Source organism: Caloenas nicobarica, chromosome 2 (genome assembly GCF_036013445.1).
Source record: "Caloenas nicobarica isolate bCalNic1 chromosome 2, bCalNic1.hap1, whole genome shotgun sequence".
Lineage (NCBI taxonomy): Eukaryota > Metazoa > Chordata > Aves > Columbiformes > Columbidae > Caloenas > Caloenas nicobarica.
The window spans coordinates 16,354,668-16,376,915 of record NC_088246.1 but is presented as its reverse complement, the minus strand read 5'-3'; the positions used below and the strand labels follow the sequence as shown (position 1 = coordinate 16,376,915).

The 22,248-nt window shown below is 37.8% G+C and overlaps 1 protein-coding gene across 2 annotated transcripts in view; it reads left to right on the top strand.

The window, feature by feature from the left end:
• The window catches only part of ZEB1 (zinc finger E-box binding homeobox 1), a 122,363-nt gene extending 104,709 nt beyond the window's left edge, over window positions 1–17,654 (top strand). For both annotated transcript variants that reach the window (XM_065629731.1, XM_065629732.1), the window contains exons 5-9: window positions 2,723–2,925; window positions 8,036–8,141; window positions 9,688–11,501; window positions 13,085–13,265; window positions 15,183–17,654. In XM_065629731.1, the coding sequence (XP_065485803.1) occupies window positions 2,723–2,925; window positions 8,036–8,141; window positions 9,688–11,501; window positions 13,085–13,265; window positions 15,183–15,724 (2,846 nt within the window). In that variant the 3' untranslated portion in view covers window positions 15,725–17,654. The remainder of the gene's footprint in view (window positions 1–2,722; window positions 2,926–8,035; window positions 8,142–9,687; window positions 11,502–13,084; window positions 13,266–15,182) is intronic.
• Window positions 17,655–22,248: the final 4,594 nt, after the last annotated feature.

Below are 22,248 nucleotides of genomic sequence, written 5' to 3'. Positions count from 1 at the left end.
GCCCAGGTAGCTGTGTTACTGTACTGGAGTCTAAGGGAGACCAATGAAAGGGACGATGTTAACAATTTTGTTTTGCTGTTTCTGAGATTTTACCTTATTAGAGATTTTAGAAAGGAAAAAAAAAGTAAATTAAAATATTTGAGAAATTTAAACTCTGTGCATGCCTACTTATATACAGAAATAGGACCTGAATTACTAATATTTTCTCGTTTACAAGTTTTGCAAAATTCAAGTATGATATATGGTCAACATTAGCATCTTAGAAATTACAGTTTAATTAATTTAAGGTTTTAATCGGTAGTTGCGGTGGCATAGATTGTCAAGTTAGTTTTACAGGCTTGCAGTATGATTTCCATGTAAACATTAAAAATACACATTTGTATGAATAATTTAAATTGAACTTAGCCCAGTAAGTTCACAGGGAAGTATTCTGAAATTCACAATGCTGAACAATAATGTTCAGTGGTTTAATCACCTGCGACAGAAAATGCCAAAAAATATAGTGATATTTGCTAAAAATACATGCTTCCAAACTGGGGGACTGGACAAGAGAAGTGACAGAGAACCGGAGTCTTTAGCAGCTTTGAGAAACCATTGCCATTTCTCTATTTACTCCAATGGAAACAGAATTTAAGTTAATGCGCTTCTGCCATATCCACTGAGTTGCATTTGTGCTGAGATGGAGTATTCTTTATGTCAGGTGAACTGAATTGTAGGTGGAAAAATGAGAAGTGAAGGGAAGCATACTGTGTCTATATGTGCAGGGACAGGTTCATTTTTGGTCAACCCGGCTAATCCAGGAAAAGCAGAACGGGGTAGAACAGGAAAACCAGCATAACATGAGCGTTACCTTGTCTGATACTAAAACGAGTGTAAAAGAACCTACATGACAGAGGTGTTGGGTTTTAGTAATAATGAAAATGGGTCTTACTCTTCCTATTTCTCTGTTGCAAGATCAATGGCATGTTCAGTACAAATAAAGTCAGTGAATTCCACACAACAGAATGAATTGCTACTGTACAGAGCATATAATCAATCTATGGTGATAACTGCTGGAAGAGGTCATGAAGATAAATAATTCAGAAGTACTTTCTAAAGTACTGGTTAATTTTATGAGTATTAATAATGCTTATAGTTCTGCAACTTAAAATGACAGCGTGTACAAATTTGCCCCTCATGCTTCAGAGCATAAAATGATTAACAGTAAAGACCTTCCGCCTTCCTCTCCTGCTCTCACTCAGCACAGTGGGTCAGTGCATCCTTGCAAAATTTGCTTCCCATTTCCCTTGAAGCATGGAAGAGTAGTATTGTCACTGGAGGATATCACACCTTGTAAATTGATAGTTTGATGAAATACAGCAAACTCTGCATTTATTTAAACATACTTTTATCAATCTATAGTATTTTTTTTCAATCCGTCATAAATGGTGACTTCTCAGAAATTGATTTGTGAAATATTCAGTTTCCATCCAATTTCACTTTGTCCTGTACTGATACAGAAGTAACTTCATGAAAGCCAGCAGAATAGATTCCATTGATCACATCAGAATCATATCAATGGCTTCACATTTGATCTCCTTCCTGTCACTCAGACACTGTGTCCTCTCTCCTTTCTGTCCTGCTGACAGTATGTCCTGCTAACAGGTACATATCCGTGTATCACAGAATCATAGAATGGTTTGGGTTGGAAGGGACCTTTAAAGGTCATCTAGTCCAACCCCCTGCAATGAGCAGGGACATCTTCAACCAGATCAGGTTGCTCAGAGCCCCGTCCAGCCTGGCCTTGAATGTCTCCAGGGATGGGGCACCTACCACCTCTCTGGGCAACCTGGGCCAGTGTTTCACCACACTTATTGTTAAAAAATTTCTTTCTCATATCTAGTCTGAATCTCCCCTCTTTTAGTTCAAAACCATCACCCCTCATCCTATCACTGCAAGCCCTATTAAAAACTCTGTCCCCATCTTTCTTATAAACCCCCTTTGAGTCCTGAAAGGCCACAATAAGGTCTCCCTGGAGCCTTCTCTTCTCCAGGCTGAACAACCCCAACTCTCTTGGCTTGTCCTCACAGCAGAGCTGTTCCAGCCCTCTAATCATCTTGGTGGCCTCCTCTGGCCCCTCTCCAATAGGTCCAGGTATAAAAATTATTAACCATGTTTCTAATAATTTCTTCTCAATCCTCTTTTCACTTACCATTCTGTGCTACATAAAGAGAAAGAAAAAATACTCGCTGTAGCTCACAAAGACTGTTTATTCCTTAGGATCTGAAAACAGGATGGCCATTAAATGTTTCAGTGATAGACTTAAATTTATAAAGAGCATTTGAGGATTGCCTGTGATTGAGCAAACCAGATCTACAAGGTGACTAAATCTTAAACCATGTTTCACAATTTTCAGACCACTTTTTAAACAGAAATATGTGTAGAAGCCCTAGTGCTGTTTTGGGCAGTCCAACAGACTCACTGTGAGAGGCGAGATTTTGGGTGATCATATTGTGCTGACTGTCTCCAGTGTACACTGGGGCAACTGTACCATACTGTTGTTAGTAACAGTAATATCTGTGGAAAAAAAAATTATCATTATTCCTTTTCTAAAACAAATGGAGCTTCTAGCATCTGCATGTTTTCTTACAGTAATATATGTAAATGTAAAGCATGTTTGTTGATGTTAATAAGTTTGGAGCACACATTTATTTAAACATGATGTATTGTCTCTTCTGTGTAGGAACGCCCGATGCATTTTCCCAACTGCTTACTTGCCCATATTGTGATCGAGGGTACAAGCGTTTTACCTCTCTGAAGGAACACATTAAATATCGCCATGAAAAAAATGAAGATAACTTTAGTTGCTCCTTGTGCAGTTACACGTTTGCGTACAGAACGCAGCTCGACCGCCACATGACATCGCACAAATCAGGAAGAGATCAAGTAAGTGACGTTTGGATTAAGGATTTATTGTCCTTTGTAACAAGCTGTGATTTATTATGAGCAAAAATGTACAGAGCAAGTAAGCTATTCACATGAGATTATCTACATGCTGAAGTCCCAGACCTGGAGCATGGACTTCAACTTGCTGACGAAGTCAGACTTTTTCCGTAGCTGTCAAAGAGTGAGATCTGAATTCCTGTGTTTTCATTTATCTAGGCAGTATGGTTGGGTTTAAATTTTTGTTTTCCGAAGTGCTTTATTGCATCTATTTTTTTTTTTTATGTTCGTTGGCTAATATTACATAAAAATTATTACTCAAATCTAATCGTAGATCTTTAGAGAAACACTTAGATTTTTCTCTCATAAATCCTATTTGGCTAATTCAAAATGTACTGTACCCTTTTTTGCCCTTAAAACCCAAATAATTTTGTTGATTCATTTGCTTGAACTGTGAGATGCAGTTTTTAAATGCAATCCATGCTATTGGACAATGTACAAATAACTTGTGTGTAAAATGAAACGTTTCAATACTAAGTAATGCAATAAAAAGGGCTAAAGGTACTCTTGAGCTTGTTTTCTGTGGTTCATGAGCTGACTTGAGGGCATGGTTCCTTGAAATGTGTTCCATGAGTTAGCCATCTCATCGCTACTGAAGGTCCTGAGATTCTCTTCTACTTTCCCTCTTTTTGTTCTCTTCTTTTATCCCCATAATTTCCTGTCATCCATCTCCAATTACATGCTTCCACAGCTTATCAGAGGCACTCTGAGGCTCAGGAACCGACTGAAACTCAGTGAAACAGTCAGGAATTATCCAAGAAAAAAATTTTTCCACCACCAGGTTGGATAGAGAGGGGCTTGGAGGTGTTCCCAGCTGAGGACAAACTAAAAAGATTTATACTCTTCAGAGAGAGAAAAAAGCATCATAGAGAGGTGCAAAGCAGTGAATAATGAAAAGAATATAAAGGGAAAGGCACTTCAATATTTCTTGCAGCCCTAAACCAACAGAACTTTCATTAAGCTGAAAGGCTGTAACACGAAGTAAAGGAGATGCTTTTTTAAACATTGCCTTTTAACCTCTGTTCTTCACTAAGTCTGAGAATTCAACAGGCTTCAAAAATCTACTATAGGTTTATATACCTGAGTGTTTACATTCACTGGTAAATTAAATAGGAAAAATTGCTACAAGTATCAGCCATCCTGCTGCAAGGATTTTGCTGTCTCACAGGGTTTGGAATAACCTCGCCAGCATATTCTGACGCGGCAGTTCATGTTTATTTAAATATATTTCCCATGAACAATTAATTTCTGTCTTGCTCTCTTATTGGCTTGGCTTCGACTTTAAATCTTCCATACCGTTTATATTTTGAACTATATAATCTATGAATGCTTTTTGTTTAACGCTTTTTTGTGAGCTACTGCATTTATTTTCAGTTTTTCCAACTAGAAGCCTAAAAGCAGAGAATAACATGGTTGGAAGGGCTAGAAGCCTTTCCCATATTTGCATGAAGTTTGATTCAAAAGAGAAAAAATACTAAGTGAGTAAATAATCTCAGAAGAATTACTATAAAGGGAAACTTAAATTGTATTCCTGCTGATATGTTTTAATCGGCTTATACTTTAGAAGTCATAGTTGTATTTGATGAATGTTGTTCCTATGCAGTATCTGGAAGTCAATACTACACCCGTTTGTTTTTTTTCTCTAAAGCCATACCCAGGATCAAAACTACAATAGTTCAGATATTTGGTAAATTCGAAATGTGTATTTGTTTATGTTACTGTCACAAAGTTGTCATGTCTACAAGTTGTCATGTCTTCAAAATTGGCTTCATGTGCATGTAAATGATTACATCATTTGTGTACTGGAAAGTTAAATTTTTTCCGTAGTAAAGCATAGACCTCTTGGTTGTGGATCTTAAACAGCTGCATCTTCAAAACTTAATGTCTTATTATTTGGAGAACTTTGTTAGCTGGTTAGTGGTCTGCATGTCACAAATGAGCAAAGATAATTACTAGTGTAGTAAGGGCAGCGGAAGATGTATGTGCGCACTGTGCCTCCCTCCGAGGAAGGGGAAAATGTGTCAAACTGTGGCTCCTCCTGCTCCAGCAGATACCAGGAGCCATCACTGCACTTCTTCTGCGTCCCCCTGTCCCTGTGTCTCTCATGGCTCCCTTGGCTGCTCTGTGACCCCTTAACGGTTGGTAGGAGGCAATGCTGTGTTTGTATCCTCTGCTTTCATGTGTGAAGCACCAAAAAAGATATTAAGTATGAATAAGGCCTTCTTATATGTGTTTTTCTTCTCATCAACTTACCGAGCACCCATACGTAGTCTGTTTAAATTTCGTATTGCCATGGGTGCCACTGAGAAATGGCAGTTCTTGAAGGCCATGGCCAAACCGTCTGTGAAAAAATCCTGATGTACCTGTAATTCCTGTTTTCCAAATATTTTTTGAGAATTCCCTTGAATTAGTTTTAGTTCTGTAGTGTGAAAACAGTGAACTGTAGTCCAAACCACTGTAAATATTTGGTGCAGGGATGTATTGGTAGGTAGTTACAGACTGTAATGCTGATGTTTCTTCTTTCAGTCCTTAAAGGAATTCAGAGGAGATTCTTTGAATGCTCCAGTTAATTCTTTAATTGTCAGAAAACAGCAGCTATGTACCATGCATTAAGAAATATATTACACATCAGAGGCACACAAGAAAGTGGATTTAACACTACTGAAAGGGGGAAAACCGTTTGAATCTAAGAAAATGAAGGTGGAAGTGTATAAAAGATGGTACTTTAGAGAGGAGTTATGAATTGTCAGTTAGTTTTAAAGAAGATCCTGGAGAGTAACTGTGAGGATGTCCCAGATTTATTGAAAAAAATGTATAGGACAGACAGCAAGAAAGCTGAATAAAGCATTACAAATATAAGAAAATAAGGCAAAATATAATAGATGGAAACACTGCCTAACAGAAAGTTCAAAGCAGCTTGTAGCTATGACCGGGAAAGCAGGAAAACTCGTTAAAAAATTGATACAAGAAATGTGGACTTCCATGCCTGGGAAGCAGAACATTGATTTTTAAAGACTTGAGCAGAAACATTTCTGACAGATCGAATACATGCACTAATATTTAGTATGAATATTTATGTAGTCCAGCATCTGCAGTAGCTGTATATATGCTGAGATCCTTTAACTGGTATAATCTCAAGTCAAATAGTAGTAACTGATTCTCTGCAGGCTTAAGTAAATCCTGACATGGTCCTCTAGACTCAGTGAAGTTGGATCATTAAAGTGAAATGCGGTGAGTCAGGCACAATCATCTAGAACATCATCTTCAAGGGACTTAGTTAAACAAAGCTGAAAAGCCGTGTGGACTAGCAAAAGACAGCTGACAAACCCGGCAATAAGGGTCAAGTGCTAATGAGGATAAGTCGGAGCGGAGACCTCGCTGCGGAGCCTGGGAGGAGGCGGGAAGGAGCCCACCCCAGGAGGGTGGGAGCGGGATCTGCCGAGAGGTGAAAACTGCAGCTTAACCAGACGCTTATCCCAAGGGAACTGTCGAATTAGAGTACTTAGGAGCAATTTAGATTATCTTGTTTCAATTCGACTTCTGTTAGCGTCTGCATTGGATAAAGGAGGACAGGATGTAGAACAGGGAGGGCTGATAATTCGGACAGCCTATCTCATAGCAGAGTGCTCCGACTTTCATCCACCAAACTGCACGGCTGCAGGTTCACCAGGTCTAAAAGCACAAATCAGAGCCGGAACATCATCCTGCCTTTTGATCCATCCCCGCTTCTCCAATGCGGATCTCAGCCCCAGCTGCCATGTCCGCGCTCGGGGAACATCCTCAGCGCTCGGTGAGCGCCGGCTCCAGCACCTCCAGCCACGGCAGAGCGGGATGAGGTGCGCGGGCTGCCCACCGCGCTTTCACCCCGGGAGGGAGCACACCTCCGCCGATCCGATCCGTGATAGCCGCCTGTGGGCAGGCCGTGCCCCCAGAGAACATCAATAGCTCTCTTAAGGGATTTATGGCAATACTTGCTCCAGTTACCAAAAATGTGCAGCTGCATCCAAATGGTGGTAGAGTTTCTTTTTGCAAAGCGAGCTGTACTTAAAAGAGAGCTCTGCTTTTTTTAAATAAACAATTTGTTTGAACATAATTTCTAATTCCTCCATTTCATGTTGGTAATTAAGCTGCTCCAACTTCAAAAATATATGTAATTTTTGGCTTTAGAAATACACATTCATAGATATATACAATTTGTAATTATCTATCTTGTATATATGACATATATACTACATATATTTACACATCTTTCTTACCTTTTGCTTTTTTAAAGTAATATAACAATAAAGCTAAATTTAATTTCAAGCTTAACAATAAATGTTCTCACAAGGCAAAATATAACAAAAATAACCATAGAACTTCAATGCAAATAGAGAAGAGGTTTGATGTTGTGTACTTGGGAAATCCCTCCATATTGTTATGTATTTTAATTTAGTTTTTTGCATTTATTTTGAGAATTAATTGTGACTGAGAATACCTTTGTTGTCACTGAGCCATCTTCTCTTGAGCAATCCTTTGGCGTCATTACATAGAGGAATCCAAGGCCAACAGTAAGCGCTGGAAGCATGTAAATGGAAAAATCAAGTCCACTGATTAAACTTTAATAAACAGGCTTTTATATGCTTTAATGTTTCTCTATCCTGCATTACATATTCTGTGGGTGATGGGCTTGGGGTTTTTCTTGGGTTTTTTTTGCTTTCAAAAGTAGAATTAGTGTGCATCCTGGAACTTCTTACTCACATAACATGTCAGTGCAAGCGTCATCTGATTTAGGACAAGGGGCAAATATATTTCGGGTTGGTTTTGGTGTTTGGTTTGGTTTTTTTCTTCTTTTTTACTGTACTAGATTTATTCAGAAAATACATATGGCTCAGTTTTAACTTGACTTCTAATTTGTTTCTTTTTCATGCGTAACGCATACCACCTTCAGTCTCTTAAAATTGTGATTGATTCTTTTTAGTTTTGTATCTGATTTTCACTGTTACAATGTGAAAATACAAGAGGTTTTTCCGACATGCTGTCCTATGCAATAATTACGAATTCTTTCTTACAGAGACATGTGACGCAGTCCAGTGGTAATCGAAAATTCAAGTGCACTGAATGTGGAAAAGCTTTTAAATATAAACATCACCTAAAGGAGCACCTACGAATCCACAGTGGTAAATAAATCCAGTGTTGAATTATGTACTAGTGTTGCCATTTCTACTCTTTATAACTTTCATGTGAAATCAGCCTTGTAACTCTAAGCCTTAAAACACTAGTGTTTTCCTTTTTCTTCCCCTGGGACTCTGTAAGCACTGACTGCAGCCTTTGGCAGTGTGCGGGAAACACGCAGGATAACTCAAGAGGATTTACAGTTGCAGATTAAGCTCTGACAGCTCAGGAAAGCTTCACTTGTGGCAGAAGAAATGGGGCATCCTTCTGGCCCTTTTTCACTTACCTGGTTTTTTTCCTCAGTGTTTGCACACCACTCAGCATGTTGGGAGCCTTGCTAGAAAATTTTGATTTATAATAATTGGGACATAACAACTATGCTTCCTACTGTCTGTGGATGTGACATTATTAAAATATCATATTAAAATATTAAAATGGCCTCAGGACACAGATCTGGAATACTGATATACTGTCACAAAAGTTTCCATTTCTAGAAAAAGTACCAATTTGTAAGAAATATAATATATAATATTATATATTAAATTATTATAATAAGTAAGATGTGGTCACTCAGAAGATATTTTCAATTTCTCTCTTTAACTCGAATTTACTCATTGACAGAAATCTGAAAACAATGTTTAGGTGATCTTTGCCTTTCTTATCAGTTGCTCAGCTATGATAGCAGCAATTAAGAGAACCTCACATAGAAGTCCTTCCTCAGCAAACTTCATTTCATTTCCATAGGGCAGTGGCACTGTGCCTGTGAGTGAGAAAGCCTCAGTCAATGTACTTTTCCATCTGAAGCAAGCCAGCTATTTCGGATTTTCCTTTCCTTCTGTAGTACAGATTCCCTGAAAAGCCGGCTCTGGCTATGGGTCTAACAATCACATAGTTGTGTGCATCTTCCTGACAATTTAACCTCACATTCATCTCTGAAGGCAAACTTAAATCTGTCTTCTGCATGCGTCTCATTTCCCTTTACTTAAACTTTGCCTGTTTTTATTCATCTGATAGATATCGTAGGCAGATATGGATATCTTGTATTTGAGTTTGCCACAGTAAAATGTGCCTAGCTCCTTATATAATTGTGACTTGCATTTATGGCATTTGTATTTTTTCTTTGGTTAATCATATTTTTTTTTTCCATTCTGAAGTAGTTTATGCAGCTTCTGAAGTTAGCAGTGGTACTACTTGAATGGAGTTTAATGAAGTCTGCAAGTATTGTAGACTCATTCATGTGATACGTAGACAGTTACTGGTAAATACCGGATCGTGATCACGTGGGCTCTATCCTACATCTACTACTGGATCACAGACTTATTAAAGGACCCTAGGATCAGAGCTATAGATGATATAATTACTCTTTACTGTTCAGTTCACTGTATAAGATTTTCTTTTCCCTAGGACTATTTGAGAGGTTATTTGGGTGTATTCCTTTCTAGTTACTATTGCTTGATGAAGTTACTCTGTAACCTAGTATACTGTTGCATATGCCTTTTTTCTTCTCTTTCTCTCTCTTTTCTTTTTTTTTTTTTTTTTTTAAATCTGTAGGAGAGAAGCCATATGAGTGCCCGAACTGCAAGAAACGTTTTTCCCATTCTGGTTCATACAGTTCACACATAAGCAGTAAGAAGTGTATTGGTTTGATGCCCGTGAATGGTCGGGCCCGATCAGGGCTCAAGACGTCTCAGTGCTCCTCCCCTTCCCTTTCTGCATCACCAGGTAGCCCAGCAAGACCACAGATACGACAAAAAATAGAAAATAAACCCTTGCAAGAGCAACTTCCTGTTAACCAAATTAAAACTGAACCTGTGGATTATGAATTCAAGCCCATAGTGGTTGCTTCAGGAATTAATTGTTCGACCCCTTTGCAGAATGGGGTTTTTAGTGGTGGTAGCCCATTGCAGGCAACCAGTTCTCCTCAGGGTGTGGTGCAAGCTGTTGTTCTACCAACAGTAGGTCTGGTGTCTCCCATAAGCATCAACTTAAGTGACATTCAAAATGTACTTAAAGTGGCAGTGGATGGTAATGTAATAAGGCAAGTATTGGAAAACAATCATGCTAATCTTGCATCCAAAGAACAAGAAACAATCGGCAATGCATCTATACAACAAGCTGGCCATTCTCTCATTTCAGCTATCAGTCTTCCTTTGGTTGACCAAGATGGGACAACCAAAATTATCATCAACTACAGCTTGGAGCAGCCAAGTCAGCTTCAGGTTGTTCCACAAAATCTTAAAAAAGAAAACTCTGTTCCTCCAAATAGTTGCAAAAATGAAAAAACACCGGAAGATCTTACGGTGAAGTCTGAGAAAGATAAGAACTGTGAAGGAGAGACCAATGATAGCACTTGTCTTCTTTGTGATGACTGTCCAGGAGATCTTAATGCACTTCAAGAATTAAAGCACTATGAAACGAAAAATCCTCCTCAGCTTCCTCAACCCAGTGGAACAGAAGCTGAGAAGCCCAACTCTCCTGTCCCATCAGAAACTGGGGAGAACAACTTATCTCCTGGTCAGCCACCTTTAAAGAACCTTTTATCGCTCTTAAAAGCATATTATGCATTAAATGCACAACCAAGCGCAGAAGAGCTTTCAAAAATAGCTGATTCGGTGAACCTACCACTCGATGTGGTAAAAAAGTGGTTTGAAAAAATGCAAGCTGGACAAATTTCTGTGCAGTCTTCTGGACCGTCTTCTCCTGAACAAGTTAAATCAAGCAGTCCCACAAACAATGATGATCAAGCAGCAACTACAAATGTGGCTGAACCCCAGAGCAGCACAGATAATTCACAAAATCCTGTCAATACAACAAAATCTCAGACTTTACCAGGGGGATCTGCTCTGAATGGTTCACGCAGTAGCACGCCGTCCCCATCGCCACTAAACCTTTCTTCGTCAAGAAATTCACAGGGTTATACGTACACAGCAGAGGGTGTACAAGAAGAGCCACAAATTGAACCTCTTGACCTTTCGCTACCAAAGCAACATGGAGAGCTATTGGAAAGATCTACCATAACTAGTGTTTACCAGAACAGTGTTTATTCTGTCCAGGAAGAACCTTTGAACTTAACTTGTGCAAAAAAAGAACCACAAAAGGACAACAGTGTTACAGACTCTGATCCTATTGTAAATGTAATCCCACCAAGTGCCAATCCCATAAATATTGCTATACCTGCAGTCACTGCCCAGTTACCTACAATTGTTGCCATTGCTGACCAGAACAGTGTTCCATGCTTGAGAGCTCTTGCTGCCAATAAGCAAACCATTTTGATTCCGCAGGTGGCTTATACATACTCTACTACAGTTAGTCCTGCGGTTCAAGAAACACCACCAAAACAACAGACCCAAGCCAATGGAAATCAGGTACTTCGGTCCCTGTAGTCCTGTATGTTGTGTGTGACGTATTTGTTCTGTATCCGTGCTGAACTAACTCGAAACTGTCAAGATAAATTAAATTAAATGTAAATATAAGCTCTCAGGTTTATTTGGCTTGATTGTTAATGTGTAATAAATGTTTCTGCTAAGACCTCAGCAAAGCTAGCTACCTCAGCAGCTGGAGTTCAGACTGGCAGGAACTGTAGAGTTCCGTGCACAGATAAGTCAGTTCTTCACCATATTCCATCATTCAGAAGTGTCTTCTAGGACATTAGTGCTCGGTATTTTAAAAAGAGTTTAATTCTTCTGAACATAAAGCAAAGTAAGGCCATGGCTTGTGTTTCTTGCTGACTCCTTATCTCCTCTTTCTCCACATCCAGAAAATAAACTATTTGACACTTCTGGCTACTCCTCTCACGCTGCTCTCTGCTTTCTTGACTCAGCAGAGTAGCTGAATTCATTCTACACCATGATAACACTTTAAACTAAATTCACATATGTTCTCACTTGAAAGTCAGGCAGGTATTTATCTTCATCTGCTATTCCTGTATCCTGCCCCACTCCTCCCTGGGTACATCCAGATGTGATCTATGGAAGCCAGTCCTGCTGAGAAATACCTGTGTGGGTTGAGGTAGGGGCAGAGCAGAACAGACAAGTGACTCCTGTAAAGACTTGGTGTTTCTAATTAAGTCTTAGAAATTGGCTATGCAGCATTTTATACAGGATTCTGTAGAGCCATAGACTGAGGAGCCTTGAAGAATTACATGGTTGCTTATATGTTAAAGTTTGAGACAGACAACTTTTGAGGTGGTTGGCATACATTTTTATATTCAGATTTGATATTCTATGATAAAAATTCTGTGTGTAGTAATACTACTGATATCAGTAGAAAATATTGTGCTTCTTTACAGGTGAGCTACAGGGCTTGAAGTGCTTAGAGATAGACAACAGTTATGATATTTTTTTAAACTTTTTATTAATGAAACATTTGAAGTCCCCCAAATTTGGGGTTAAATAGGACTTGTGGTAGTTTTATGAGGAAGAAGATAATCAAATACGCAAAGTCAAATGATAACTTGAATGTCTTTTTGTGAAAACTTCATTAAAAAAATACAGTCATCATGTCCATAAAATCCATGAGGTACCAAAACGTGGGTGACAAACAGTAGTTGAAAAATGCACTTAGATATCGAATTTTCTCTTCCAACTTACTGAGGTACTTCACAGGTCTGTAATCTTCTTTTCCTTCCTAACATTGCATTTATTTTATGGGCCCTAAAACATGATGTGTCAGTGTGGCTTAAACCTGGCCAACAGTCAAATTTGGATGTGATTAAAGTCAGTCCCAGTGAGAATTCTGCATCTGTATAGTGGCAGGGACTGCAAAGCAGAGTGATGCAATGAAAGATTTTTTCTTACTATGTAAGTCTAAGCAATTTTGTTTGGCTGTTTACAGAACTGAATGAAAATAACAGTGCAGCTTCAGCTTGTGTTTCATAAATTGTGTGCTGCATCAGTGATTTTATTTTTTTTTTTAATTGAACTCAACCTTTTTCATAATTTTTCTTAAGGATGAAAGGCAAGACACTAGCTCAGAAGGAGTATCGAATGTAGAAGATCAAAATGATTCTGATTCAACACCCCCAAAGAAAAAGATGAGAAAGACAGAAAATGGGATGTATGCATGTGATTTATGTGACAAAATATTCCAGAAGAGTAGCTCGTTATTGAGACATAAGTATGAACACACAGGTATGTACTAGGAAAAGCAGTTTCAGGTCATTATTTCATTGGTAGTGTGTAATCAATAATCTCAACTGGAATCCTGTTCTTGGAAAGTGTACGCAAGCACAGTAATCCTTCTTACCATCTGCGCTCAGCTGTCTTTAGAAACTTACGGTTTTTGTATTTGTTTGGTGGAACTGCAATTCTACATTTCTTTAAATGTGAAGACCTAAACCCTGAATACATAAAAGGGAGTTTCTTCCCTCTGGCTCATGGACAATCATCTCTAAGCCATAGCCTGTAATCAAGGATGTATTACTTCTAATTTACCTTGCCTGGTTATAAATTAAGAAAAATTAAAAATCAAAATTATAAATTAAGAAAAAAGGATCACATATGTGTATGATACCTTACGTGAAAGGCATGAAGGATTTTCAAATTCAGCCACATTTGTCATTTTCTGAAGTTAACAACCATTCATTAGGCATGGAATCTAAGCCCAAAAGAACTCTGTTTTGGCTTCAATATTTATTTTTAATTTCTCATAGGCATTGATTTTGGCTCCAGTTCTGGTATCTTTTGTCTCTTTTTTTTGAATAACTCTTGGTCTCTTATTTCTTCTGTGATGTCTTTTAAAAAAGGCATTTTAAAATTATTTTGTAATTTATTCTGCATATTAATGTTTTAATTTCATCTCGCAAGTAGAATTAAAAATATTTAAAATTCCCCTTTGTCTTTACAACTTGATCAAGTTTCTCAAGTTGTATTTCTTAAGACTATCTATTTTCCTACCTTTCCTGTCCTGAGACTTTTAACTTCTCTTTTTCATAACACAATTGTTCTTTCCATTCTACTCTTAAGTGCAGTGTTCAGAATCATAGAATCATAGAACTGTTTTGGTTGGAAAAGACCTTTAAGATCAGTGAGTCCAACTGTTAACCTAGCACTGCCAAGTCCACCACTAAACCATGTCCCTTAGAACCTCATCTACACATCTTTTAAACACCTCCAGGGATGGTGACTCCACCACTTCCCTGGGCAGCCTGTTCCAATGCCTGACAACCCTTTTGGTGAAGAAATTTTTCCTAAAATCCAATCTAAACCTCCCCTGGTGCAACCTGAGGCCATTTCCTCTCATCCTATCACTTGTTACTGGGAGGAGAGACCAGCACCCACCTCACTGTTTGGCACAAGCTGACATGGAGGTGTTGATCATCTGGAGAGCGTGACCAGAAAACTGCTGTCTTACTGTCTCTTTCTTTTATGTCTGGGCTAAGACTGTGCAAAGTTCTTTTGCGTGACAACATTGAGTGTTGAAATCCAAATGACATTACTAAGCTCATGCTTAGAAATGCTAAAAACAAGGCAACCAAGTAAAAAGATAGAAAACAGGGCAAAAAGAGAACAAAGTGAAACAAAGCAGATTTTTTTTGTTAATATACATGTAGTCAGCAGGTTTTGTACATGAGGCACTTACCTGTGCCAACCTAGATTTTAGAATGGTTTTCCTTTTACCTATAACATGGAAGAAGGACTTAATACAGAAAAACGAACATAAAAGCTTAGCTGATTGTAAATTTCCATCGATATAGAAGGTTAAAATGGTTGTGAGTAAAAATAATGTTTAATGCAAGAAAAATGTTTCCTTTTCTTATATACTAGATTAGCACCTTTTTTGTGTTAAAAGTTACATCTGAGAATCTGCTTGTCATTCTGTGTTCAGTTTTCCTGAAGAACTTAGAAATTACTCCTGTAATTGTGACAATATACCCTTGCACCCTTTGGGCTCAGGTGAGAAACCCAGGTTGAGAGTATGTGGAGTAGAACATCTCATTAAATATTGTTCTTATTTGTTGGTAATATGTATTTTGCAGTGAAAACAACAGTATACATTTTTAAAACTTCAGCTGCAAGATGTCCAATTGTTTGTTCTTTATTTTGTAGGTAAAAGACCTCATGAGTGTGGAATCTGTAAAAAAGCTTTTAAACACAAACACCATTTGATTGAACACATGCGACTACATTCTGGGGAAAAACCCTACCAATGTGACAAATGCGGAAAGCGGTTTTCACACTCGGGATCTTACTCTCAACACATGAATCATCGCTACTCCTATTGCAAAAGAGAGGCAGAAGAGCGTGACGGCACCGAGCAGGAGGAGACGGGCCAGGAGGTCCTCAGCAGTGAGCACGCTGGTGCCAGGGCGTCTCCATCGCAGATCGACTCGGATGAGAGGGAGAGTCTCACCAGGGAAGAAGAGGAAGACAGTGAAAAGGAGGAAGAGGAGGAGGAAGAAAAAGAGGTAGAAGGACTTCAGGAAGAAAAAGAATGTAGAAAACTACAAGAAGCAGAGGATGATGAAGAAGAAGAAGAAGAAGGGAAAACTGAAGGTAACAAGAATGATGAAGTTGTAAATCAAGCAAGCAATGCAGAACCAGAAGTTATACAGAATAATGGGCAGGTGTCAGAAGAAAAAAACAAATAAAGCTTAAATGATAGTTTTTTCTATAAGGAAAAAAGTTGGTAATGAAGTTCGTTCTATATTATACATGCTTTTCATGGAAACGCAGTAGCCTGCATACTGCGATTTCTGTTCACTACTGTGTAAAAAAAATATATATATAAAAAAAAGGAAAAAAAAAAAAAAAAAGAAATCCAGGTGTGCCTGAACCTCAAACTTAGTAATTTTTCACACAGTTTTCAAAGTTAGCAACAAGTTTATAACATGAAGCAGATTAGAAAAATACAGTGACTCTGGAAGCAAAGATTTAACAGGTTGTAGGAAACCTGATTTATTAGACAAGCATCTGGCATCGTTTGTTTTATCAGTATTAATTTTCATTCTTAAGTTGATTAATTTTTAAGCTGTACAATTGGGAGAGATTTATATGATTTTTTTTTTTTTTTAATGGTAAAACATTTCCTAAATCCACTTCAGTGTTTTCTTATGTTTTAAAATGTGAGAACTTCTGCACTACAAAATTCCCTTTTGCAGAAACCTGTAATGCAGTTGCAAACAGTGCTTGGCTACCTTTGTAAATTCAACCTAGAAGGTAGCAGTTTATGACTTTAGATGTTGTAGTAGAGCATATTCTCATTTAAAGTGTATTGTTAGCCTTAAGAAAGCAGGTGATAGAAGAACTGAAGTTTCTTACTCATGTGATTAAAAACGTAGTTGAAAAGATTGTCGTTGAGTTCTGATTGCAGGGACTAACAGTGTTAATACTGGTAAGGACAGCAAAGTCGTCAAAATCAGTGTTTGTATTTGTGTTTTGAGTATGTAGTAACGATATGAAGGATATGATATGAAGTTTTGTATCTCCTTTGGCCTTATGCAAGACCTGTGTGCTGTAAGTGCCATTTATCAGTATTATAAAGGCTTTGAGCAGCCTTTATCCAATGCGTGGCCTACAATAACTAGCATTTGTTGATTTGTATCAAACTTCTAAACTAATCATGGGGAAAAAACACTCAGCCATCAGAGAAGTAAGAACACTGGTATATTTCATTATTTAATTATTTGGTGGTATTTTGGGTTAATACCTGACTTGCAGAATTTCTCTACAATAATTACAAGGGAAATTTTCTAATCTGCTTTATTGGTTTATTTTAATTTCAGACACATACATGACATGTTATTTGGCTCATAAGTATTTTCAAATGTTAGTTATTATGGACCCCATTTATTAACAATGTTAGCTGATTTTTACCTATCAGTATTATTTTATTTCTTTTAGTTTATAGATCTGTGCAACATTTTGTACTGTATGTCTTCAAACCTGGCAGTATTAATACCCTTCTTACTGACATATGTACCTTTTTAGTTTTAGAAAACTTTTATATTTATGTGTCTTATTTTTATATTTCTTTATTTATTACACAGTGTAGTGTATAATACTGTAGTTTGTATTAATACAATAATATATTTTAGTATGAAAATTTGGAAAGTTGATAAGATTTAAAGTAGAGATGCAATCGGTTCTCTTGCATTGAGATTTGATTTAACAGTGTTATGTTAACATTTATACTTGCCTTGGACTGTAGAACAGAAGAATTAAAATGGGAATGTATTAATTTTACAATTGCAATCAATTCATTTTACCTTTACCCAGTTTTTAATATAAAGCTCTTAAATTTTGAAATTCACTGTGTGACTAATAGCATGATGCTCTGCAGTTTTATTAAGAGATTAGTCTAACCATAAAACTCTCATTTCCTTAGTAAGCCAAAATAGAATAATCTTATAAACAGTGTTGGGAACAATGTTTAACATTTTTGTGCCAATTTGTTCCTGTATTCATGTATGTATGTTACAAATCCAAAACTTCATTTTTAAGTTCCTTGTTACATCATGGTCATTTTCTAGTTTTTTACCAGACTCCCCATCTCACAATAAAATGCGTCAACAAGTCTGACTTACTGTCATTATTCTGGTAATTTAGAAAATGGTTTTAAATTATTTCTGTAAGATGTTATTCGGACATGGTTCCTGCTTCAGTGTTGAAACTCAGTGAAAGGGTTGACTGCGTGCAGGCAAAGGGATTGCTACATGAGTTTATTAATTTTACAAATGTTAGTAGAACTGAGTTTTCAAAATGAACCGTCTGGTTTTGTGATTTTTTTTTTTTTCCTCCTTTATCTAATATGCAGTTTAATCCTCTCTTTCAATAAGACTGCTTTTCAAGGAAGTAAGTCTGTAACCGTTTTCTTGATTTAGCAACAAGCTCGTGCAAAGCTTGATGCATATATTGCTGTTGAACTTTCCAAAGATACGGCATCAACATTACGGATATATATAATTTCAGTCATCTAGGTATGAAGGTTTGAAAGTTGTATTACATATACATCTTTACAGTGTTTTGCAGTTTAAGCAAAGTTTAGAGACTGTTCTTCAAGCAAAGTTCTGTTCTTTAATGATCCCCAAAAGGAGATTTCAGTTATTAATTTTTGATTTTTTTTTACACAACTATCATGTAAGTTATTTTATATAGGCATATCTCAGTTTTGAATAATTCTGAATCATACTATCTCAATGTTGATACACATAAAAGAATTATCCCGTATATTGTCTTACTTTGTCTATAGTTTGTTGTACAATATAACAAATATTGCATTTTTAAGTGGAGTAAGCTCCTAACTCAGTATTATATCATTGAGGTAAATATGAGAAAGCGGTTTTGAAAAAAATAACCATTTATATTGCATCAATAATGTTGCCTCGTAATTCTTATCATAACAGGATCGATCAGGTAGTTCAGGATTTCTCGCAGGTAAAACAGACTCTGCTCTGTTCTAGGTAATGAAATGCACCTTTTTGGAACTATTTTAAGATTTTTCACAGTTTTCATAATCCAGGAACATCTTACTTGCCTATAGTAATAAACCCAGTGAGACATTTGTTGAGAATGTGATGGAAATATTTTGCTCTCCTTAGTAGTAGAGCAAAGAATTTTAATAAACCCAAGGTTACTCATGGAAGTGACAGCTGCACGTGAAAGGTCAGTAACTTCAGTTTCCAGAACTTGAAATGAAGCAGGAGTAACCTATGCTTGGACAGAGAGCAAAGTCTGAGCAGTTTTGATTCTGAAAATTTCATCAGTTTGGGGGAGAAAATTTATATCCATTACTTAGACTATGAAACCATTATTAACATTTTTTTCTCTTCAAAATGGATCGGTGTATTGAATTTTGCATCTGTAAAGCTCAGAGATGGCTCTGATGTTTGTGACCTTATAACATTGTTTATTATCCATTTGAAAAACACAAAAACTGCGATGCATCTTTGTTTGGCAGAATGAAGGCAGCTGGCACAAAGAGGCACTGCGGAGGCTTTGTCCCCAGCCGCGAGCTGGCGTGGAGCTGGCGCGGCGCAGGGACATTCCGGGCACAGGCTCCGTCTGCTCTGGCCACCCAGGTACCGGGGCAGCCCAGCTGCGGCCACGGGGACCTTCGCTGTAGGTTAATGGCAAGGCAGTTTCAAGGCAAGTAAGTTTCACACATGAAAGTGCAAGCAAAAGTGTAAAGCCTTCATATTCTGTCCTTTCAAGATAAATAATAGTTGGAAAGAGCATTAAAAATGGGATGTAGTTTTAACAAAACTTCACTGTCGTGTGACCTCTTCTTCAGGCAGGAGATGTGAGGCGCATCAGTCGCCCCATGTGCCCAGGCTGTTGTCTGTGCCTGCTGCTCCCCCATGCTCACCACGCCTGGCTCATCCTGGGCGAGCAAACGCGATGGTGGACGGGCACCAGCTAAGGCTGGCAAAGAGAAAAGTGGCCTTTGAATGCAGCATGGGACAGAGCGCTGAGCTGAGCCTGATGTTCTGGGTTTGGTTCTGCTTCTGATTCATTTTATGACTCCAGAGTATAAATAATTTCTGTGTTTCAAAAGCACGGTTACAGCCGCAAATTTGTGACAATGGTATGTCCTCTCTTACCAGGTAATTTGAGAATAGGAAAAAAATTGCAGAATAACTGCAGGGAGAATGTTACAGAAGAAGTAAATATTAAGTGTCTTGCCCTGGGATGGGGAATACACTTCTGAGGTCCTCAGCAAACAGAAGCAGAAAAAGGGACTTAAGGCTACAAAGAAAAATAGAAAATATGTTGAAGTAACTGCCGTCTCCTCTTTTAGTAGTATTCATATAGCATCCCAGTGGTGATTCTGGTGACATTCTCTCAAATTCTGCATAGCCACATCACTGTCTACTTGCTAGTTGTCTGGAGCAGCTTATCCAGATGTGTAATTGGTAATATAGCAATGCTCAGCAGTAGTGTATGTATGAGCTTGAAATAATCACATACATTATTGGATACTAAAAAAAGAAATCGGGAAATTTTGTTAGTTTGGCTAATCTCAGAGTGTCAGTGTGTTTCAATAGCTATCTTGAACTTTAGTAGAATGCACCATGGCATATCAAGACAGAATACAATGTAGTTACCCTAAAAGGCACTATTCTTCAGACAGATTGAGTAAAAATTTCTTAAATCGGCACCAAGCGTTGTGTTCATACTCTTGGGTAAAATTATTCTAATGCGATTATTACAGGTAAACCCCCAGTCACTGTCTGTACAAGCAGCACTTTAGTGATATTTGTGCTGGCAAAGTGTGCCTGGGATGGCGGTGGCCACCAGCCTGAGTGGCAATTTGAAAGCAAAGCCATTTACCAGAGAGAAAATATGACACTACTAAAAGCACAGTTTTTGCCACTGCAAAATGCTACATTGGGGCTTTTATCATCAAAGCAACAAAAGATCAGGAGTTCACACTACAAAGCAACATAGAAATCTATAGTGGAGAAACGAAAATACTTTCTAGTGTACAGAAGACCATTAGAGGATGAGGAAAGTCAGTTTTGCTCGTGGAGGCTGTAGTGAAGGTGGAGGATGGGTTGTGAGCAGCGGAGGAAAGAGCTTGATCTGTGCTGTCCTGAGCACCTCATGGAAGTGTGTTCTTTTTAATTTATTTGCTGTCAACTTATAAGTCTGCGCACAAATACTTGCTCAGATAAAGGTTTTATGTTGTGCAATTCACGTTCTGGTACTTAAATACAAAAGTTGTTGGGTTTTTTTTCTCTTTCCTTGGCAGAACAGCTTGTTGATTTGTTACTTAGAATAATCTCTAAATTTCATAATGGAAATTCAATAATAGAGTATCTTTTGTGTCTGTATTTTATCATTTAGTCTTCATTTTCTTCTTGGACTGTTGTTCTAATGATATTCACACAGTTTGGTTTTCACAAAAAAAAATGAATACAAAAGCATTGATGATTAAAGTAACTCTCAGAAGTGAGCAAATATTTACAACTTCTGTTTTATCTCTCTCTTCTTTCATGACCTCTGGTCACTAATCTGTCACACAGTCTTAACTGTGTTTATTATGCCTGTCATACACATTGTATATAGGTTGTCTCTAGGGGAAACAATATATTATGATCTATGTCATTGCTTGATGAAAAAAAAAATAATCTGCTCTTCTTTTAAACTGTAACTAGAAAATAAACTGAGAGTTGGGATTAAGCATGAAATGTACTGATGTCAAGAGCACTTTCATGGCAAAGTTTGTCCTAGTGGCATGCGGAGTGTTAAAGTCATGTAGGATTAATCTACAACTATGGAAGGTCCTCTGAGGCTGTACCTCTACCCTAGCAGATCCCAAAAAAGATCTTTAAAAATTATGAGGACAATGAGAAGCAATCTTTATACATATTGAGTAGGCCATTTTGGTCTTTCCTTTGGTTTTCTGGTGAGTCTCCAGTTCTCTGATTCTGCTTTTAGATTTTAACCTTTCTGTACTGGGGACTGTCCTTGGGTTTTGCTCATCTTTGTGTGGACTAGGGTTTGTGTAATAATCATAAGATTTGCATTGCGTGTTAATTCAGGAATTAAGGGAACAAATGAGTTAAACCATAAAAAACCTGAAACACACCTACACTAAGTTCGTGTTGTTCCCCATGAGTTTCTGTTCCTCTTTTACCTGGAAAGTCTGCTCACTTTTAGCATATTCTGGGCCCAAACACAGACCACAAGTCTGACTATACTTTGTATGACTGGGTCCTGTTTCCATCCCTGACTGCTCAGGAGCTCTTTCTCTAGGCCACATCCTACAGACTGTTGATTAATATCACTGGAACCCTTGAATTCTGGGAAACTTTCTAAATTTTTAATGACAGGTAAGCTATTGCACAGGTATAGAGGAAGCATTTTGCATTCTTTTGAGTGTGCAAGAATAAAACCCGTTGGACCAAATTTTTCATAGCTGGACCAAATTGTTCAAGAAATAAGTTCATTGGAAACTCATGCAAAGTTATGAGAACAGCAAGGGCTTCCAACACGTTTCTAAGGTCATATCACTATACACAAAAAGAGTACTTGGAATTTTTTTCCATTCCTCAAACAAATCAAGCCAATAACGGGAAACCACTTATGTGGACAGTAGTCCTCGATTTCTTTTGCTCAGGCTGGATGTCATGCTGTCACTGGTCTCCTCCAAACCAGGAGCTGAAGAGCT